This window comes from Vipera ursinii (genome assembly GCF_947247035.1).
Source record: "Vipera ursinii genome assembly, chromosome: 3".
NCBI classification, from domain to species: Eukaryota; Metazoa; Chordata; class Lepidosauria; order Squamata; family Viperidae; genus Vipera; species Vipera ursinii.
In genome coordinates this window covers 915,182-936,553 of record NC_139516.1, presented here as the reverse complement: position 1 = coordinate 936,553, position 21,372 = coordinate 915,182, and the positions used below count along the sequence as shown (strand labels likewise).

The following is a 21,372-nucleotide window of genomic DNA, read 5'->3' as shown; positions in this document are numbered from 1 at the left end:
CGGGAGCCTGGAAAGAGTGCGGAGAAGAGCAACAAAGATGAGCTAAACCTGGAGGCTAAACCATAGCATGAACAGTTAAGGGAGCGTTTAGCCCAGGGGTCTTCAAACTTGGCCCTTTTATGACTTGTGGACTTCAACTCCCAGAATTCCTCAGCCAGCATGCCTGGCTGAGAAACTCTGGGAGTTGATGTCCACAAGTCATAAAAGGGCCAAGTTTGAAGACCCCTCGTTTAGCCTAATGAAGACAAGGACTAAATGCGACATGATAAAACATATCTGAGGTGCTGCCACAAGGAAGAGGGGGTCAAGCTCTTCTCCAAAGCCCCCGAAGGCAGGACAAGAAGCAACGGATGGAAACTAATCAAGGAGAGAAGCAACCTGGAATTAAGGAGGAATTTCCTCATAGTGCAAACAATTAACCAGTGGATGGCTTGCCTTCAGAAGTTGAGGGTGCTCCATCACTGGAGGTCTTCAAAAATAAACTGGACAACCTTTTGAACAGTCTCCTGCCTTGGGCAGGGGCTTGGGCTAGAAGACCTCCAAGGTCCCTTCCAGCCCTAGGGTTCTCTAAGGCACAGGTGATGGTTACCACGTTGGGATAGTGGTACATCTCAAGGCAAGATCTTTCCGAGAGTCCAGTTAGGCATGGCTGGGTCAGGACCACCTCAGGTATCTCAGTTCGACATGGCTGCCAAGTGCCAGAATAACAGAGGAGTTGGAAGGGACCCTGGGGGTCCAATCTCTTCTTCAAAGAAGAATGGAGAGGACGCCGGCAAGGGGAAGCTCGCCACGCTGGGCTCAGGCAGGGGAGATGGTGGGCAAGGTGATGCGTCCTCCTGGGAAGGGGTGCAGCCCCTCTTTTGGGCAGGGAGGCTCCCGTGCTGCCTCAGTGATTCTCGGCAGATGGAGGAAGCAGTCTGTGCCCCGATGCCTGCAACGGGCAGCCTGCCAGCGCGAGAGAACTTTATTGGCACAAACTCCGCAGGCCCAGGGGATGGAGCTGACGGTGGACACAGAGCGGGCTTGGCTGGAGCTGCGCAGGGGGAAGGCGCTTGCGTGTCTGGGGCCCAAATGCCTCAGGCAAGGCTGTCAGCCCCATCCATGAAATTATTTGCTCCTGGGGGGGGGACTAAACGTGAGTCATCAGCAAAGCACACCTTGGCCTCACCCCTCCCTCCCTCCTTCCCCTGATGCTCTCACCCCCCCTCCCTGAAGGAGCCCTTTATATGCCTGCTCTGCTAGCCTGGAAGGAGGCTGATTTCTTGAGCAGCACCATGAAGACCATCCTCTGCTTCCTGCTTGGGGCCATCCTGCTGGGGATGCTGGGGCACGTGGCTTCAGCTGAAGCTGGTGAGTGCAGATTGCCCGAGGGGGTGCAAGAGGCCTGGATGCGGCGGGGGGGGGGGGCAGGGCTCTTGGACGAAGCTGCAAGGAGCCCCTTTGCAAATGAAGGAGAATATTTGTAGCTCTGGGTTCAACGGGGGGGGGGGGGGAGGATCCTTGTTGCTCTCTGAGCTTGCTTTCTTGCAGACGTTTCATGACCCAGCTAGATAACATCATCTGTGTCAGCGATCACTAGCGCTGAGGATGTTCCCTAGTTGGAGTAAGGAAACATCTGCAGGAAAACAACCAAGCTCTAGCCCCTGGATCTGGGGGACCCTGCTGCAAGCAATGAATGAAGGCTGGGGAGGGGGCTCCCCTCTGGGCACGCTTGCACAGCCAACGGCCATCCCTATAGTCTGTCTGTGGATTCTGGGAAGGGCAATCCCAGAACATCTGGAGGACCTCTGATGGAGGAAGGCGATGGAGACCCAGGTCACAGCAGAGGTCCCACCCCCTCTGGGTGCAGGCGAGGCAGGGAAATTCCCAGTCTGGCATGAATGACCTGGTCTGGGGAGGAAAAGGGGTTTCCTGTGCTAGACCCACAGCCAGCCCCCGTCCCGGATGCCATGTGGCTCGCAGCAGGACTCTGTGGGATGTGATTGGAGATGGTCTAGAAGATTGGAGCTCCAGCTGTTTGTCAGGGGCAGCTCCGATCCCACCTTCATAGGTACCCTCTTGACCTTTTGGGCCAGAGCCTTCAGCCCTCTCGTGAAAGCTGGGCAATGGCCTAAAGTAGTGGTCAAAAGCAGAGGAGACCTGAGCTGTCCTGTGCCGCTTGCTCTGGGGCAGCTCCCCCTGGACAGAGTCCTCCATCCCCCGGGTGGTGAGTGAGGCGCGTCTGTCCCCGAGACCTCGAGAGTCCTGGTTCTTCTTGGCTGCTTGTTGCTAAGGCTTCTGCACATGCTCTTGTTCCTCTCCATCTCGTCCTGTTCCTGCTCCTCTAAGGGGATTGTTGCACCAAAGGCCACCTGAGAAATTGTAAAATCGAGGGTGGGGCAGCCATGGCTCCAGAGTGATCCCCCTCTGCCTGGTCCCTTCCAGACCACCTTGGACCAAGCCTTCATCCTTCCCATCGCTGGTGGCCAGCAGCCCCAGTGAGAACCAAAGTCCCAGAAAGAAGCCCGTTGGTGGCTTCGGGCAAGCGTGCACACAATTCCCCTGCAGCTGGGCTAGCCTGCCTCTCCAGGATCTGGAGCAGCCTTTGCACCTGTCACCAGCTCTTCTGGATCCTTTTCACCAGCAGTCTCAGGGACTGGATTCTGGTGATCTACCACTGCAGCCAGTCAAACGTCTGGGGTCAGCCTTCCACTGTTGCTCAGATGGAAGTAGAGTGGTTGGGGGTCCTTCCAGGATTCCACCGGCAGGTAGATCAGGGAGGGGACTGGCAGAGTGTGCGATGGCTTGGTGCTGTGGCAAGTGAGCCACCTGAAGGGCAGTTGGTCTCTTCTGGACCGGATGAGGCTCAGCTGGGCCAAGGTCCACCTTGGCCACTGTCAGAAGCCCTCCTGCAGAAAGGAGTTGGCGAGCCAAGGCAGTGAAACTGGACCGCCTCGATATTAAGCATTGATAATATGATTATTCTCAAGTTGGGCACCACGTGGTTTCCACATTCCATCCTACTAAAAATTGGAATACGGACTCAATGTTTTCAGGCTTCTGTTGGTGGCAACCAGATTGTGTACAGCCTCCAAGGAGGGGAGAAGTCAAGCTGGTGGGTGCCAGGGGGATTTAAGTCAACTCCAGGCAGGGAAGGTGCTGGGCACCATGGGTTCTGGATCTCTAGAGAGAGGCTTCCTGCAGTGCCCAGTCCAAACAGAATTATGGGTGGGGTCTCCCTGAGTCTCTCCTGCGGCTGGTTTGGGTCTGCAGGGTCTCGAATGGGAGGCTGGCGAGAAGGGCTGAGATTCTGGCTTGCTTTGGAAGTGAAGGCGCACCACGAGTCTGTCCTCTCCTCTTGTCCTCAGTGACCCCCCACCCACCCCCCACCCTCCCACCGGCTCAGGAATGTGGTGGGACAGGGAGTGAAAGGGGGAAGCGGTCACCAAGGTCTTGTAAACATTAACTGTTGCCAGGGCAACAAACATTGAGCCTCCTCTGCAAGGCCCATGCTTCTTCCTGGTTTGATCGCTCCAGGTAGATGCCTCTGAGCTCAGGACCCTCCCCCCCACTCCCTCCAATCATGCAAGGAAAGCCAGAAGCCATTCGAATCATAGACTCCTAAGGCTGGAAGGAACCTTGGAGTCCAACCCCTTACTCAAGGTGGGGACCTTGTACCAGGGGTCTTCAAACTTGGCCCTTTTATGACTCGTGGACTTCAACTCCCAGAATTCCTCAGCTGAGGAATTCTGGGAGTTGAAGTCCACGAGTCATAAAAGGGCCAAGTTTGAAGACCTCTGCCTTATACCATCTCTCTCAAATGGTTGCCCAATTTATTTCTGAACACCTTCTGAAGCAGCCACAATTTCGGGAGGCAAGTCCTTCCACTGATTAGCAATAGCGATAGTAGCCCTTAGACTTCGCAGCCCCCTCTGAGCGGTTTACAGAGTCAGCCTGTTGCCCGCCTCCCCCAACAATCTGGGTCCTCATTTTACCAACCTGGGAAGGTTGGAAGGCTGAGCCAACCTTGAGCCGGTCAGGATCGAACGCCTAGCAGTGGGCAGTGAGTTAGCCTGCAGTACTGCATTCTAACCACTAGGTCCCTGGCGGTCAATTGTTCTTACTGTGAGGAAATTTCTCTTTCGTTCTAGGTTGCTTGATTAGTTTCCCTCTGTTGCTTCTTGTCCTGCCCTCTGGCACTTTGGACGATAAAGTTGACCCCTTCTTCTCCGTGACAAACATTGGGAAACATCTATTGTGTCACTTTCGCTTCATTAGGCTAGACATTCCCAGTTCCTTCCACCGTTCATCATACGGTTTAGCCTCCAGACCCCTGATCTCTTTGTTGCTCTTCTCTGCACTTGTTCTTGACCATGGCTGAGTTTGGGGGGGGCAACTATCTGTGATGTAACCATTGCGCTGTGCTTCAATGGGGAATCTGGGCTGCAGGCCAAGCAGCTGTTTGAGTCTGCCTGCTCTGAGCTTGCAGGCAGCGAGTAAATTTATTATGGCTGACGTTTTCCCCTCTCTCCTGCAGCCTTGCTTCTCTTTTTATCGTTTGTTGAAGGATTTCCAAATAGGCTGCAGCTGTCAATCTGTGCCCGCAAAGGCAAGGGCCCCAGCTTCTGGGCTCCAAAAGCCTGGCACACTCCCCAAGATCCTGGGTTCGAATCCCCTGTGTTGTGGCACAGGAGCTGCAGCCTCAAACTCATGGAAGGGGGAGTCAGCCCCACTGAATCCAGAGGGGTTCAAGTTTTAAGAAACTGCGGTGATGGAACTTTGGGCGACTTGCTCTCCATTGAACACCGGGGTCGAAACCTCCCCCTCCTCTTTTTTTCCATATGTTGTTTACAAAACACCCACTGAATCACAGAGATCCCTTTCATTTGATTTGGCTGGCATGATTGGCTGGGTGGATGCATGGATGCATGCAGGGATGGATGCATGCAGGGATGGATGCATGCACGGATAGATGCAGGGATGCATGCAGGGATGGATGCATGGCCGCATGGATGCATGCAGGGGTGGATGCATGCATGCATGCATGCAGGGGGTAGATGCATGCATGGGTGGATGCAGGGATGCATGCAGGGATGAATGCAGGGATGGATACATGGCTTTGATGCACTGATGGACACAGACAGGCAGACATGCAATAGTTAAGTCTGAGGGAGGATTCTGGACTTTGGGAATTCTGGGAAGCCCTATCCAAACCCTCATTTTTCTAAAGCCCCCCAAATTTGGCAGGGATCAGAATCCCTTGGCTTTGGGTCAAGAAGATAAACCCCAAATGGATTCTCTTCAAACAGGGGATCCTTTGGTTCTACAGGAAGTCCTCGACGTATAACCATTTGTTTAGCAACCGTTAAAAGTTACAATGGCACTCAAAAGCGGAAAGTGACTCCCGACCCATCCCCCCACTCATGACAGCTGCAGCACCCCCCTGGGGTCACGTGATCAGGGTTCAGTCGCCTGGCAACCGGCAGGTGCTGCAGCATCCCAGGGTCGTGTGGTCACTATTTGTACTCTCCGGGAGGTGGTGGGGGGAGGCAGGCAACAAACAAAGTCAGTGAGGGACGTCAGACACAATTAACAACCACGTGATCTCCCTTGACGAGCGCAGTTTTAAAAAACGGTCATAAAAATGGGCGTGACTCATTTAACAACCACAGCATTTAGCAATGGACATTCCGATCTCAATTAAAGTTTGAGGAAAGGACTCCCTGTGCTGGGCAGGAACGCACACATTGTGCAGAGTCAGTCTCTGGACAGAGACGTGGCTTCACACTCCAGGCTGAGATCTGGGCTGGAGGGTGTCCAGGCCGGGCAGGGATCTGGTGGGGGTGAGGCTTTCTCTGCCAGCTACTCTATTCAATCAGACAATCAGAATAGAGCTGGGAGGGACCTTGGAGGTCTTCTAGTCCAGCCCCCTGCTCCAGCAGGAAACTGTACACCATTTCAGACAAGTTGCTTTTCAGTCTCTTCTTAAAAACTACCAGTGATGGAGCACCCACGATTTCTGGTGGCAGGCTGTTCCACTGGTTGATTGTCCACCCTGTCAGGAAGTTTCTCCTGAGTTCCAGGTTGCTTCTCTCCTTGATGAGTTTCCAACCGTTGTTTCTCGTCCTGCCCTCTGGTGCTTTGGAGAACCAGTTGACCCCCCCATTCTTCTTTGTGGCAGCCCCTCAAATACTGGAATGCGTCTATCAAGTCCTTCTTTTCTCTAGACTAGCCATACCCAGCCCCTTATTATTCGGTCATCAGATTTTTAATTCTAAAACTGGGAGCTGCAAAGAGTGTGAGCTCCAGAGCCCCCGAAAAAGCTAGATTCATATCTCAGGGGCAGAGTGACAGGAAGAAGGACCCCCCTCTTGGCCTCATTTGTCAAGAGTGAAGTTCAACCCACAAGGAGTCCTTCCAAGAACTTCTTGACCTGCTTTGCTGACCACTTTCTCCTTCCAAAGCTTGAGGAAGGCACGGGAGGATCAGCTGACTTTGACTAGATCCAAACTGATAAGAAAGTTGAATTACGGAAGCCAAGCCAATCGTCAGAGGAATGTGCCTTGTGACACTGGATGTTTTGATGTTAAACAAACACCAATCTTTTGAACGTAGGTCTCTTGGTGTGCAAACAGGGTGGATTTTCAGAAGCTCACAGCAAGGATAAGAAAGACAGTGGGGAAAAGAATACAGAAGAACAGGTTAGAGGCACCTTGCAGGTCTTCTAGTCCAACCCCTTTCTCAAGCAGAAGACCCTAGACCAGGAATATCCAACCTTGGAGCTGTAAGACTGGTGAACTTCAACTCCCAGAATTCTCCACCCAGGCATGATGGCTGGGGAAACCTGGGAGTTGAAGTCCTCAAGTCTGAAAGTTGCCAGGTTTAGAGACTCCCATTCTGCACTAATTTTCAAAATAAAAGAAAATCCATAAACCAGCTGCTGCATGAAGAAGTCTAAATCTACCAGAAATTAGCAAACGGCCTCAGCTGTTTGGCCTCAGGCCTCTCCTACAAGGGGAAGGGACCCCCAAGAGGAAATTGTGAAATCAGGCTGATGGGGCAGGACTGGAGTTTGAGGAGGGTAAAAACAAGGCCAGAAATATTTAGGTGCTGACAGAAGGGGATGGAGTCCCTGAAGCAGGAGGCCTAAGCTTAAATGGACTCCAGAAGATGGTGGAGGACAGGAAGGCCTGGAGGAACGTTGTCCATAGGGTCGCGATGGGTCGGACACCACTTCGCAGCTAACAGCAACAGAAGGGGACATTCTGCAGCTCAGGGTTGAACTGTGGGGTCCCCGGAGGTCTCTGGGCTGGATGGTTTCCTTGGAGATGTTTCATGACCCAACTAGGAAATGTCATCAGTGGTAGAAGGGAGTGGGATTTGCAGAGAGCAGAGGGAGGGGAGGAGGAGGAGGAGGAGGAGGAGGAGGAGGAGGAGGAGGAGGAGGAGGAGGAGGAGGAGGAGGAGGAGGAGCTGGCTGAGGAATTCTGGGAGTTGAAGTCCACAAGTCATAAAAGGGCCAAGTTTGAAGACCCCTGATCTGGATTAAGAGGGAGGAAGCCGTCATATCTGCAAGGGATCCAACATGGCTGGGATAGTTAACACAGGGAGTCCTTGACGTACGGCCACAACTGAGCTTTCTATTGCTAAGCAAGACAGTTGTTAAGTGAGCTTTTCCCCATGTGACCTTTTTGCCACCGTTGTTAAGTGAATCACTGCAGTTGTTTAAATTGGTGATCTGTCTTCTCCCCATTCGCTTTGCTTGTCAGAAGGTTGCCGAAAGAGATCACCTGACCCCAGGACGCTGCAACCGTCGTAAGGATGAACCAGTTGCCCAGCGTCTGAATTTTGATCATGTGACCACAGGGATGCTGCAACGGTCATTAAGTGTGAAAAGCGCGTCATAAGTTGCTTTTTTTCCGTGTTGTTGTAACTTTGAATGGACACTAAATCAACTATTGTAAGCCGAGGACTGCCTGTATCGCAGAAAAGAGGGCTAACATCCGAAACGTTGGTTGGAGAAAAGGGTCGCCTGCAACAGAACAAAATTTATCCCAAAGGTGCTTTTTTCAAGAGGCAGCTGGACTTCCTTTCTTTTTTCTTTGAAGACCTTTCGCTTCTCATCCCAGAAGCTTCCTCAGGTTCTGACCGGATGGTGGGGAAGGGAAGGATTTGTACTCCTCGCAGAGCGCTGGTCATTTGCCTCCTTTTTAGAGAGTCATTGAAGCCACTTGGAGGTTTATCTGTGTCCTCAGGGTCACCTGAGTGGTGCAAAGGGGTGTGGAGCAAATGACCGGCTGTCTGCAAGGAGTGCAAATCCTTCCATCCCCCACCATCCAGTCAGAACCTGAAGAAGCTTCTGGGATGAGGAGCGAAAGGTCTTCAAAGAAAAACAAAGAAAGCCCAGTTGCCTCCCCAAAAAGCAGCACTGGGGCAACCGGGACCTGGACGACAGAGGATCTCCATAGGCAGAACAAAATGAAGAGCAAAAATCTTCACTTTATAGGGAAGAGCAGTCAGATGCACCAGTATTGGATGATGGTTACCCTACTTGGCAATGGAGGAAAAAAGATGCTGAATTGAGAATGTGGGCAGGAGAGGAGGGATGAGGGGGGCCCCCAACTCAGTGGGACCGGTTGGAGCCTCTTCTGCAGCTTCCCAGTCTGCTCCAGGAGCTTGTCCTCAGCAAGGGAGGGTCTTCATGCCCACCCACGCTGGGTCCCTTGCCAGAGGTAGCTGGGAGCACCCAGGTTAAGGTGCCCTGAGCTGAGTCACCCCTTGAATAAAGTTGGGTGTGTGAATGGGATATACCGGGGTAGGCAACCTTGGCTCTTTGATGACTCGTGGACTTCAACTCCCAGAATTCCTGAACCAGCCATGCTGAGGGGAAAGGGGAATTTTCTAAGCTGAGTCATGCTGGCTCAGGAATTCTGGGAGTTGAAATCCACGAGTCATGAAGGGGCCATAGTTCCCCCATGCTGGCTCAGGAATTCCACAAGCCATGAAGGGGCCATGGTTCCCCCATGGTGGCTCAGGAATTCTGGGAGTTGAAGTCCACGAGTCATAAAAGAGCCAAGGTTGCCTACCCCTGGCCCAGATGGAGAGAAAGGTTTCCACTCAGGTGTGAAGCAAGCCGTCTCATAGCTGGCATGCAATGTGCACAACTGCACCAGTAGTACACCCACACACCCACCCACACACACACACACACCCTTGGTGAGGCCACTGTGGTGAAGACGCCAGCAACCACGGTTGCACAGGGCTTTGGGGGGAATTGAGAAAAGCTTTCTGCAATTAACCCGCAGAAGCCTGTTTAAAGGTTTATGGCAGAGAAGAGCAACTAAGATGATCAGGGGACTGGAGGGTAAAACGTACGAAGAACGTTGGCTGTATGTCTAGTTTAATGAAGAGAAGGATGAGGGGTGATATGATAGCAGTCTCCCAATATCTCAGGGGCTGCCCCAAAGAAGAGGGAGTCAAGCTATTCTCCAAAGCGCCCGAAGGCAGGACAAGAAGCAACGGATGGAAACTAGTCAAGGAGAGAAGCAACCTGGAACTAAGGAGAAACTTCCTGACGGTCAGAACAATTAACCAGTGGAACAACCTGCCACCAGAAGCGGTGAATGCTCCAACACTGGAAGTTTTTAAGAAGAGCCTGGACAGCCATTGGTCTGAGATGGTATAGGGTTTCCTGCCTGAGCAGGGGGTTGGGCTAGATGACCTCCAAGGTCCCTTCCAACTCTGTTGTTCTGTTATTCAGCAGTCATGGAATGTGTGAGCCATTACCCTCTTTATGCCTGTAAAGGATGCTGCACTAGTCTAGTCACCACCAATTTTTGCCAGATCTGTGAAAGTCAGCAGCCACTACACAATTGTGCCAAGACAATTGTCTACTGTACCTCACTGACCCCGCCACCTGGATGTCCAAGATCATGGACTGTGGCTAAGAGAAGAACCCCTTCCTTCCCAGCACCCATCTCAGATTTTCTGCAGAGCAAGAGTCAGTCTGTCGTTCAGGGTCTCCTTTCATCCTGGTCACCTTCACCAACTCGCTTGTAGGTGAGAAGGAAGAACAGGACTCACCCAGCTGGTTCTTCAAATCTTCAAGTGATCTCTTTTCAGTCCCTGGGGTGTATATGCTAAAGGATGTCACAGAAAGCAAAAAATCTCCCCAGTGTTGATGTCTGGATGCAAACCGAGAACATGGCCAAATCATGACAAAATCTGATGGTCTCTGTGGTTGGATCCAGCTGAAAGCTCCTTTCCTGCCCTTAGACCCTCCCTTTCTGTGCTCCTCGTATCTCCAGGGGCTTCTGGAAAGCCCACCAGCAAAAGAGAATCCAGCATCCCATCTGGTTCTGGAGTCTGAACCATAGGAAGGTCATCATGGTCCTTCCAAGCTATCTTGAAAAGTCTTCTAAGCTCTGGTCTCCTTGCTGAACCAGAAAGGACCGAGATTAGATGGAGTGAAGGCCTTCTCCATTCTTCACTGGCCCAACGTGTTCCTCACTCAAGGTCTTCCTGAGCCTGCCTGCAAAATGAGACCTCCATACATACATCCTCCTGCCTTTCGGGTGCACCCCAATACCTTAGAGACCCAGTGGACACGTTCTCCATTGTGTGGGCACCAGGAGCAATCTTTCATTCTTCTGGGCCATTTTTCCTGCTATCTCACCGGCCTCGCTGAGGTGCCCCACCCAGGAGCTCATTACAGGAAACTGCCAGCATCCACTGCCAGCAGCCATCCGTCAGAAGTCACGAGAAACTCCTTAGAGCTGTGATGTGGCCGCAACGTCTCACCAAAGCTCTGCCCAGTTTCATCGCATCACAGGCCAGGGCCATCCTAGGCACTGATCAGCCTGCTGCTTCTCCTCTGGAAAGCCCCAGCCAGGCTGAGCGTGGCACATGCCAGAATGCTGAAGGGTTCACCAAGGCTGAGGAGCCCAGTAGGTGGAGTGGTGTCTCTTGGCACGTCCGAATCGCCTCGTCGGTCAGCTGGTCAGTTCCAGTCTGTTTTCTGAGCTGGCAGCTTCCTGGTTTGCATGAGAGGGGGAACCAGCTGTGACACCTGACTCCTTGAGATTGTGCAAGAGCTGAGAATCGCTTGCTCACCCAGGTGCCCGTCTTCTCCCTCCCCTCCCCTCCCCTCCGCCCTCCCTTCCCCTCTGCCAGCCACACCTGGGAGAGCTTAAAGCTTGGCCTGAGGCAGGCCGGATCCCACAGCTTCCTTCAGGCAAAGCCATCATGACGCCCAGGAGATGCAGCTGCCCCCTCCTCCTCTTCTCCCTGGTGGGCCTCCTCCTGACCTGTGCTCAGGAGCCTGACCAGGCTGGACAGAACACCACAGGTGGGTGGAAGGGCCCGCCCTGCCCGCCTCCCCAGGAGAAGAAAGAAGGCGGCCTCCAGCCCCCCAGAGCAGGCCGGGCACAGCTCTGCTTCCTCCAGGGCTGGGGGGAGTGGACGGGGGGGGATTCCATGGGTCACCTGGCTGAACAGAGGGCCCTCCCCCACGCCAGCCCCTCTTCTGGGGGCTTCTGGGTGGCAGCAGTGGGGGGATGCCCCCCAGCCCTGCAAGGGAGCCCAGTCGCCAGGCGGCACCCACGGCTCAACCTCTCTCCTGGGCCTTTTCTAGCGGTTGCAGAGAAAGCCGGCAGCTGTCCCCAGGCAGAGTTGGAGACGCCCAACGGGAACTGCACGAAGGACTGCCGGTCGGATGCCAGTTGCGAGGGGAACCAGAAGTGCTGCCAGAAAGGATGTGGGACTTCCTGCCAGATCCCAGACGGTATTTCCAAAGGGTTCTTGCCGGTTCCAGCCACTCTGCAGCTGGCCAACTCGGGGGTTACTAAATCAGCCCTCTCCTAGTTTTGCACAAAAACGCTGAATCACCCGCTGGCAATCGGCCGCGTTAAGACGCACACGTGCTCACTCGGGAGCACAGAAAGACGCCACAGACGTGACTGCAGGGAGGTGATCTGGGGAGGAAGTGGAGCCTTGCACTGCTCTGGAGGAGGACATCCTGGTGGCTGCACCCTCTCCACCGTGCCAGCTTAGAAAGCACCCTGGGCAGTCCCCGTGGAGAGGCTGTGGCTCATGGATCCACTTCTCCTCCTCCTCCCGTATTTCTGCCCTTAACAGCATCTCCGAGATGCTGGGTTTGCTGGCTGCTACCGTGGGGCCAGGAGCTCTTGATCTCTTGAACCAGTCGGTCTCCAAGGCCTTCTGGGCAGTGCCTGCTCCCAAAGGCCTTTTCCAAAAATTGGCCAGCTAGAAGGTCCATGGGGGGAGCTGTCCGCTTGGGGCCTTCTGGCGCTTCTTCTGAGCAGCTGGTTCCGAGTGGCTTCGTTGGGGGACTCCACAAAAAGAGGAGCAAAAGGGACCACCTGGGTCCCTCAGAGATCTTCTCCCCTGAGACAGAGCTTTGTGACTTGAGGGTCAGGAGGGGTCGAGAGGAGCCCTTGACGGGATCAGATTTGCGCTTGATGGGCGTTTGCATTTGATGTGGGGGAGGGGACGTTCTCTATGGCTGGACTCATTGTGGGGGGCAGAACTGGCATTGGATAAAAGGGGGGCAGGAAACGCCTCAGCTGCAATATTGATCAGTTCTGAGGTTTTCAAAAACTAACCTGACTTTAGTTGTAGTTGTGAGGGGTCCTGTGTGGTCCCTGAGCTTGTTGGTTTTCTTTCAGACATTTCATTCCTCAGTTAGGTAACATCGTCAGTGCTAGAAAGGAGAGAGGTTTGTGGAGAGGAGGAGGAGGAGGAGGAGGAGGAGGAGGAGGACTGTGGGGTGCTTGGTGCTCTCCGAGCTGGGTGGTTTTCTTGCAGACGTTTCATGACCCAACTAGGGAACATCATCAGTGCTACAAAGGGAGTGGGGTTTGTGGAAAGGAGGAGGAGGAGGGGGAGGAGGAGGAGGAGGAGGAGGAAACCTGTAGGGTCCCTGAACCTGGCGGTTTTCTTGTGGATATTTCATGACCCAGCTAGGGAACATTATCAAGGCTAGAGGAAATGGGGTTTGTGGAGAGGAGGAAGAGGAGGAAGACTGTGGGGTCCTGGGTGCTCTCTGAGCTTGGGTTGTTTTCTTGCAGACGTTTCATGACCCAGCTAGGGAACACCATCAGTGCAAGTAAGGAGTGCGATTTGCTGTCAGTTTATATTCTGGCGTCTTGCCTGTCAGTATTGTTGTTGATGGTCTTAGAGATTCTTTGGTTGGGCTCTTGGCTTCTTGGGCAGTTTCTTGATTGGGGTCTTGCTTACTTCAGGGCTGGACTGGTTAGTTGTTTTCTTGCAGACATTTCATGGCCCAAACTAGGAAACATCACCAGTGCTTTATTAGTTAGTGGTTATTATTTAGTTATTTAGTTGTAGATCGTCCTCAGTGTACGATGGGAGTTGGGACTGGACTTTCCGTCACTAAGCCTTGCATCGTAAAGCGAGGGGGTAAGAAGTTGCGCTTCTCTGCAGTTTTTCCAAATTCTCAGTCTTTTTTGTATTGTGGTGACCAAAACTGGAGGCAGGATTCCAGGTGGGGCCTTACTAAGGCTTTATAAAGTGTACTAACACTTCACGGGATTTTGATTCTGCGCTTCTGTTTATACAACCAGGATTGTATTAGCCTTTTTGTCTGCTGCTGCACATTGCTGGCTCACGGTCAAGGGATCGTCCACTGGGACTTCTTCTCACAGTTGCTGTTTTTGAGCCGTGTTTTGCCTAATTTGTACTTCTATTTTTGGTTTTCCTGTCTAGATGTAAAATCTGGCTTTTCTCTATGTTAAATTTCATTTTGTTGCCTAGGGCCCATTGTTCAAGTCTGTGTCTGTGTGTCCGTGTGAAGCTGTACCTGCGATGAATGTAAAGCTTAAAAAGCAGAACTCTGATTGTGTTGCTGCACACGCCTGCTTGTGTTTTTTTGGGCCATACTCAGCCGGTCTTCTGATAAGATCCCTTTCTGGGATCCTTTGATTGGGGATCCTGTGCTGAGCACAAGGTTGCTCTCCATGGCCAGAGGCCAATAGATTCTCCTGCTTTGATTCTCATTCAGGGAATTTTCTGAGATTTGAACTAAATAACAGTCGTAGCCGACTTTCCCAGCCCCCAAAGTTCCACCTTTGCCCCACACTTTGCTTCTTCTCTCCACAGCTTTCCTCTCTGGTCTGCAAGCGACAGTTCTCCCCCCCCCCACCCCATTCTTTTCCCCCAGCTTGGAGCTGCTTCTCCACAAGCCTAACTTGGCATTGTGGATGGGGTGGCTTAGAAGCTCTGGCTTGCTTTCCCCCAAACTGGTGGCTCCTCTGGAATTGGGCTAACTCTCTCTTTTCTGCAGAATTGTGAGTCTCTTCCCGGCACACTGTGTGCTTTCTCTGGCACAGGGAGAGGTCTTCTCCTGGCTGGAAAACCCGGCCTGCCATCCTTTTCCAGCTGACTCAGAGCTGAGGGCCACGCAGCCTCTGAACTGACTCCAGCCCTGTGCGTTTCCTGGGCGGGTTTCTCCGGTCTGGTTTCACCCAGATTCCTGCCATGGGAAGAACAAGGAAGGGGGGGGAATGGCTGGGGGGGAGGAGGTTCAGAAGAACTTGGCAGGGTGACGATGGTGCCGGGACTGGGGTGGGGAGTGTGGGGTGTGTAAACTGGCCGAAGCTGCTCTCCTGTTCCAGGTGCAGCAGGAAGCACTTGGGAAGTTACTCAGGGAGTAAATCCCTTTGTTGTTCTTGCACGGAGGAAGCCACTGCCAGAAGCAGGAAACGGTGCTGAATCACCAGCCACAACTATGCGGAAAAAGACAGGAAGACATTCCACCTTCTGCCTTAGCTGGGAAGGCTGCCTGCCTAGAAGGGGATAAATGGGGGAGGGGGGTTAAAGCAGGAGGAATGCACACCCCCTCCCTCAATTTCCAAAGCATTGGCAGAGTCTCGAGTGGCATGGTGGCGGCCGAACGCTCCCTCCCCAGAGGATTGCCCCCCTGAATCACTTCGTTGGTTTCCTGCACACCCATTGAAGATGTCAATCCAACTCCAGAAAAGAAGGAAGGCGCAGCAAGGGCCCATGGAAGCTTCTGGAAAGAGCACAGCCTCAGAGGGGTGTTCTTGACCCGCTGCATGTCAAGTGGACGCTGCGGCCAGGACACCCAGAGAGAGGGGCCTGGGAGCAACCGGACATTTCACTCGCAGACCCCCCCCTCTTGACTCTATGAGTGGGACTTTGAGAAGCCACTGAGGTTACTAAGGGCAGCCCAAAACCATGATCACGGCATCCGGCCCTCTCAATTCCTGGCAAATAGATGGGGAAGAAATGGAGGTAGTGACAGATTTTATTTTCCTGGCCTGCAAGATCACCGCAGATGGGGACTGTAGCCAAGAAATTAAAAGACGCTTGCTCCTCGGGAGGAAAGCCATGACAAATCTAGACAGCACACTAAAAAGCAGAGACATCACCCTGTCGACAAAAGTGTGTATAGTCAAGGCTGTGGTCTTCCCAGTTGCAATGTATGGCAGTGAAAGCTGGACCATAAGAAAGGCTGAGCGCCAAAGAATTGAGGCCTTTGAACTATGGTGCTGGAGAAGACTCCTGCGAGTCCCTTGGACTGCAAAGCGATCAAACCGGTCAGTCCTAGAGGAGATCAACCCTGACCGCTCTTTAGAAGGCCAGATCCTGAAGCTAAAACTCAAGTCCTTTGGCCACCTAATGAGAAGGAAGGACTCACTGGAGAAGAGCCTCATGCTGGGAAAAGTTGAGGTCAAGAGAAGAAGGGGACGACAGGGAATGAGGTGGCTGGATGGAGTCACTGAAGCAGGAGGCGTGAGCCTAAATGGACTCCAGAAGATGATAGAGGACAGGAAGGCCTGGAGGAATGTTGTCCATAGGGTCACGATGGGTCGGACAAGACTTCGCAGCTAACAACAACAAGGGCAGCCCAGCAAGAAACACAAACACAAGCAGATTGCCCAATCCCATGTCAGGTGAAAAGAATCAGGACCCCAGATTAAGTTCCAGTGATGCTGATTTATTGCTTAGGTGTATACACGAATCTAGTCATCAAACGGTCAGCACTAAATTGGCGCTAGAGATGAATCAAGGGAAGTCAAGAAGAGTTCGACTTGGACCATTTGCGGAAATGTAAGGAGTCTAGGCTGGTTCCTCTCTTGACTCCACCCCTAGTTCAGTCCGTCCTTTTCCTACATCCCAAGAGTAGCTAACCAAATCCAGCCACCGAGATGGGGAATGATCACTTGAAGATGTCTCCGCTTGTAGGGCTGCTTGGGGCAAGTCAACTCCCCCCCCCAGTCCTGTAGCTTCTTCTGTGTAGACAGTGGTGTTCCTGAGCATACTAGCATGTGCTACTTCACAGTCCTTACATCGTGCCAGAGCAGTTCTGCCTGTCGATGCCAGGCCTTGTTCGTATTTCTGCAAGCAAAGGACAGACTCTTGAAATGTTCCCTGAGGGCCCTTTGGAAGTCGTGGGAAGGTGCAGATGCCTCAATGGGCTTCTAGAGTGGGGAGGTTTCTTTATGCAGGGGCTGAGATATTGCCAGCACTTCTCCCGTGTCTTCTGTGAATTCCCTGGGGTCTCTTCCATAGAGGGCTTGGGGAGGAGATGCCAGGAGATGCACGCTGTTCCTTCTTTGCAAACAAACAATAGTGATGAGCAAATAGCAATGGTGTCCTGCTTGAATTCAGCCCATTTCTTTCCATCCAGACCCCTACAGGCTTCAAACCCTGATTCCAGGCATTGCCAGCACTGCCTGGGCTGTTGTGTGTCCTCAGCATATGTGGATGATATGGCCCTCTGAAGCAAAGACTGACTGCTTCCAGGGTTTCCATGTTGTGTTAAAATGAATTGTGGGGGGGAGAACAAAAATCCTGGGGCCCCTTCTGAGGTAGAGCCCATTGGACCAATCTCTTCTTACCCACAACCCTCAAGTGGAGACATCCGTAGAGGAGGGAGGGGAACCACTGTCACAAAGGGCCCCCAATCCGTCAAGAAGGACACCATGGGCAACAGCGCAAAGGCTACCAAGAGGCCTTGTGAGATCAGGACGGACCTGCTGCCCCGTCCCCCATCAACCGGTAGGACCATTGTGGTTTCTCTCCTGTATCAAGGGGGTCCAAGTGATCTGTGATCTAGTACGGCTGAATCAGGGAGAGCTGGTGGCACCAAGGCAAGGAGGTCTTTTGCATAAGTAAGTCTGCCAAAATGTTGGCAAACCTTTTGGACTCGGTCTATCAAAAAAATTGGTAAATGCCTAACTTGACAATCACATGTGCAAGAACTCACACATACACACTCTGTCACATGCACACACACACACACATACACACAAGGGGAACATTTTTTTACATACAAGTAGTCCTCGACTTACAATACTAAACAGAGAATGAGGTGGCTGGATGGAGTCACTGAAGCAGGAGGCGTGAGCCTAAATGGACTCCAGAAGATGGTAGAGGACAGGAAGGCCTGGAGGAACGTTGTCTGTGGGGTCACGATGGGTCGGACACACTTTGCAGCTAACAACAACAACAGCACTGAAAAAATGACTTGGGACTGTTTTTCACATTAATGACTGTTGCAGCATCCCCCTGGTCAAAACTGGCAACTGACTCGTATTTATGACGGTCGCAGTGTCCTGGGGTCACGTGATCCCCTTTTGCGACCTTCTGCCAAGCAAAGTCAATGTGAAAGCCAGATTCATTTAATGCCTGTGCCACAACTTAACAAATGCAGCGATTCCCTTAACAATGTTGGCAAGAAAGCTTGTAAAATGGGGCAAAATTCACTCAACAAATGTCTCGCTTAGCAATAGAAATTTTGGGCTTAATTGTGGTCGTAAGTCGAGGAATACTTGTATGTGAGCCTCAGGATCGGCTGTGTGCCACTTCCCTCCAGCCACTGTTACTGCAGCCCATAGAAGCCAACTCCAAGGGGCCTTCCCTCTTGCAGCGGCTTCGGAAACCGCTTTTCTATCACAGCTGTGATAGAACTGTGTAAGAGGCTAGAGATGGTCAAGTACGGCATGCAGATCAAAGGTGAGCAGCTCCAGAGGCCACGGAGAACATAGCACTCTCTCTCCTGCAACTTCTGGTGAGCTGGAGGCCACACAAGGAGGACCACATCGCATTCTCCATCGGCCTCCGCTGCCTCCGAAAATCATGTGAGAACAGGGTGTGCTTTCAAGAACAGTTGTTGGGTGTCATGAATGCCAGCATGTCACCCAAACACCATGGTGTGTCACCTGGGACAAACGTGCCATAGTTCGTTTTCTCGAGTCTAGTGCATCAGCCATGTCCCTTCTGGAGAGGGGACATTTCACCATGGCCAACCCAGAGGGGCAATATCACTGTAGCCATCTCGACATGGCCAACTCACCACAAGACAACTTGCCGTGGGAGAATTCCACATGGGATAACTCAACGTGATAAATATTCCCAAAATGGAAATAATGTAGAAGAAACAGTGGCGGAGAACATTTATTGCATTGAGTTATCACACATGGATTGCCACGCAGCGAGTTGTCTGCAGTGAATTGCCTACAGAAAGATGGCTGTGCTGAGTTGGCTGCGGCAACATGGCTGTGGCAAGTTGGCCATGACAAAATGGCCAGAATGAGTTGGCTGCAGCGAGTTGTCCTAGACCAGTGGTAGGCAACCTTGGCTCTTTTATGACTCGTGGACTTCAACTCCCAGAATTCCTGAGCCAGCCATGCCGAGGGGAAAGGGAGAGGTTTCCATGCTGAGCCATGCTGGCTCAGGAATTCTGGGAGTTGAAGTCCACGAGTCATAAAAGAGCCAAGGTTGCCTACCCCTGTCCTAGACCCTCCTGAGCTGGCCAGATTTGGTGACGCTTCTCCACCCCTTAACTTCAGCTGGTCTTGTTTATGCTGATACGAACTGCCTCCTGAAACCTATTTGGAGTTTTGCAGCAAGTGGCTGTTGGCAGAGCAGTCCGAGGATGCCAGCACCTGCTTGTGCTGGGTGTTCCATGTTGGCTGCCGGCGCCTGTCCAGCTGTGATAGAACTGTGTAAGAGGCTAGAGATGGTCAAGTACGGCATGCAGATCAAAGGTGAGCGGCTCCAGAGGCAATGGAGAACATAGCACTCTCTCTCCTGCAACTTCTGGTGAGCTGGAGGCCACACAAGGAGGACCACACCGCATTCTCCATCGGCCTCCGCTGCCTCCGAAAATCATGTGAGAACAGGGTGTGCTTTCAAGAACAGTTGTTGGGTGTCATGAATGTACCTAAGTAGCTGTACCTAAGTAGGTTTGGAAGCCCTATGTGGCTCAGAGCCCCCCCCCCCAATCTGGTTGTTGTTCAGAGTTGCAGGTGAGACCTGGAGTTTCGGCTACAGAGACCAAAGCTGACTGGGCTGCCTTGAGTGCAGGTGACCTTCTTGCTAGAATCGTAAGAAACACCAAGTTGCACCCAGCCTCACTTGTGAACAAACTGTTGGTTTTTTGTGCGCTGTTTAAGGCATGGTACACCCAGTGCCCAGTGCCTGGACTGGGCCAGTCTGCCTGACTTCTCAGCCTCTGGAGCACACAGCAAAACAGCAGCTACAGAGAGCAGGCATGAATGAGCTGGGGTCAGACCCCAAATATGCTCCTCACGTTGTCAAAATGTGGGCAGGGGCACCGTCTAACAAATCCCTCTTGATTATTCTGCTCCTGCAGCTTCTGCCTGCTTTGTGCAGAGCCTTCAGATCACGACGCTCCTGCTTCTTCCAGGCTGGGACTGCGCAGGAGCCTCCAGGGGTTCTCTTGAAACAATGGGTGCAGCCTCTCCCCACTCCCTGGCAATGCCCACAAGCGGGAAAGCCCCCCTCCCCAATAGATCCTCCCAAGGACTTTTGCAGGCTTCCTCTGCTTTCTGTGACGTGCTCACACTTTGCTCTTCTCTCCTTGCAGAGAAGCCCGGATCCTGCCCAAATGTGAACATGCCCATCCCACCTCTGGGTGTTTGCAGGGACCTGTGTAAATCGGATTCGAACTGCGCAAACGAAATGAAGTGCTGCAAAAATGGATGCGGGCATATGTCATGCGCAATCCCCGTGCAATGAGGTGAGCGTCTTTTGTGCATGGGACACACGTGGAAAGAAATGTCCTGAAGAGCAGAGTGAGCCTCCTCTGGGACTCTGTGCCCTGGCCCAGCAGAAGCTCCTCTGCCCAGACAAGGCGCTGTGGAGGGACACCAGCCCAGGGCGCAGGATGGAGTGCAGAGAGAGGCAAAGGCCCTGAAGGGGAAGGAGGGCCAGGAAAGGAAAGAGACGGGGATGCTGCCTGCTGGGGAGTGGGCCGGCTGGCTCAGAGCAGAATGGGAGCAGGGCACCCATAAAACAGAATATTTGTAGCTCTGGGTTGAAATGAAGGGTCCTTGGTGCCCTCTGAGCTTGGTGGTTTTCAATACCTGACTAGGCAACATAATCAACGGTAGAAGAGTGGGGTTTGTACTGATGTTCCCTAGTTTGGGTCACGAAACGTCTGCAAGAAAACAACCGAGCTCAGAGCACACCAAGGATCCTACTACTACTACTACTACTCTTTCTCCTCCTCCTCTTTCTCCTCCTCTTCCTCTCCATAAATCCCACTTCCTTCTAGCACTGATGATGATGTTATCTAGTTGGGTCGTGAAATGTCTTCAAGAAAACCACCCAGCTCAGAGAGCACCAAGGACCCCACAGTCTTCCTCCTCCTCCCTCTCCTCCTCTTCCTCCCTCTCCTCCTCCTCTCCATAAATCCCACTTCCTTCTAGCCCTGATGATGCTATCTAGTTGGGTCATAAAACATCTGCAGGAAAACTAGCAAGCTCAGAGAATACCAAGGACCCTACAGTCCTCCTCCTCCTCCTCTCCTTAAATCCAAGTTCCTTCTAGCACTGATGATGTTCCCTAGTTGGGTCATGAAATGTCTTTTCAAGAAAACCACCCAGCTCAAAGAGTACCAAGTACCCCACAGTCCTCCTCCCCCTCCCCCTCCTCCTCTCTGCAAACCCTATTACACCCTGATGATGACATACCCATATATATTTAGCCTCCATCCCCTAATAATCTTTGTTGCTCTTCTCTGTGCTCCTTCTAAAGTCTCCACGTCTTTTTTATATGGTGGCAATATTCCAATTGTGGTCTTACCATGGCCTTATTTCTCCTTTGCTCTGCAGATACGGCTCAGGCTGGGGAACCCAATGCATTCGCAGGACTGGACTCTGAATAAATGACCGTGAGACTCTTGACTCCTTCCCACCCAGGCTTAGCCAACCCTCTATGCTGGAGGCACCTCCATCCCTTCTTCCTTTTTCAGTAAACCTCTCATTTCACACAGCAGCCTCTGAACTGTCTGGTTTTGTGCTGATTGCTTGGCTACCTTTTCCCTTTGGCAGTGGGGCCCCTTTCTCCACCTAGCTCTGG

General features: G+C 52.5%; 1 protein-coding gene across 2 annotated transcripts; it reads left to right on the top strand.

The window, feature by feature from the left end:
* Window positions 1–1,270: 1,270 nt before the first annotated feature.
* Window positions 1,271–21,281, top strand: LOC310639355 (waprin-Phi1-like). 2 transcript variants are annotated; one of them, XM_083361020.1, is made up of 4 exons: window positions 1,271–1,350; window positions 11,612–11,761; window positions 19,877–20,029; window positions 21,126–21,281. In XM_083361020.1, exons 1-3 carry the CDS (start codon window positions 1,275–1,277, stop codon window positions 20,026–20,028), a joined length of 378 nt encoding a protein of 125 aa, XP_083217146.1. In that variant the 5' UTR covers window positions 1,271–1,274; the 3' UTR covers window position 20,029; window positions 21,126–21,281. The 2 variants fall into 2 exon arrangements, with proteins under 2 accessions (XP_083217146.1, XP_083217145.1); XM_083361019.1 differs by lacking the exon at window positions 1,271–1,350 and adding an exon at window positions 11,140–11,326.
* Window positions 21,282–21,372: the final 91 nt, after the last annotated feature.

Coding starts and splice junctions, on each gene's coding strand:
- LOC310639355 (XM_083361019.1), top strand. CDS start 11,224: ATGACGCCCAGGAGATGCAGCTGCCCCCTCCTCCTCTTCTCCCTGGTG. Junction 11,327..11,611: donor GGCTGGACAGAACACCACAG/GTGGGTGGAAGG, acceptor GGCCTTTTCTAG/CGGTTGCAGAGAAAGCCGGC. Junction 11,762..19,876: donor TTCCTGCCAGATCCCAGACG/GTATTTCCAAAG, acceptor CTCTCCTTGCAG/AGAAGCCCGGATCCTGCCCA.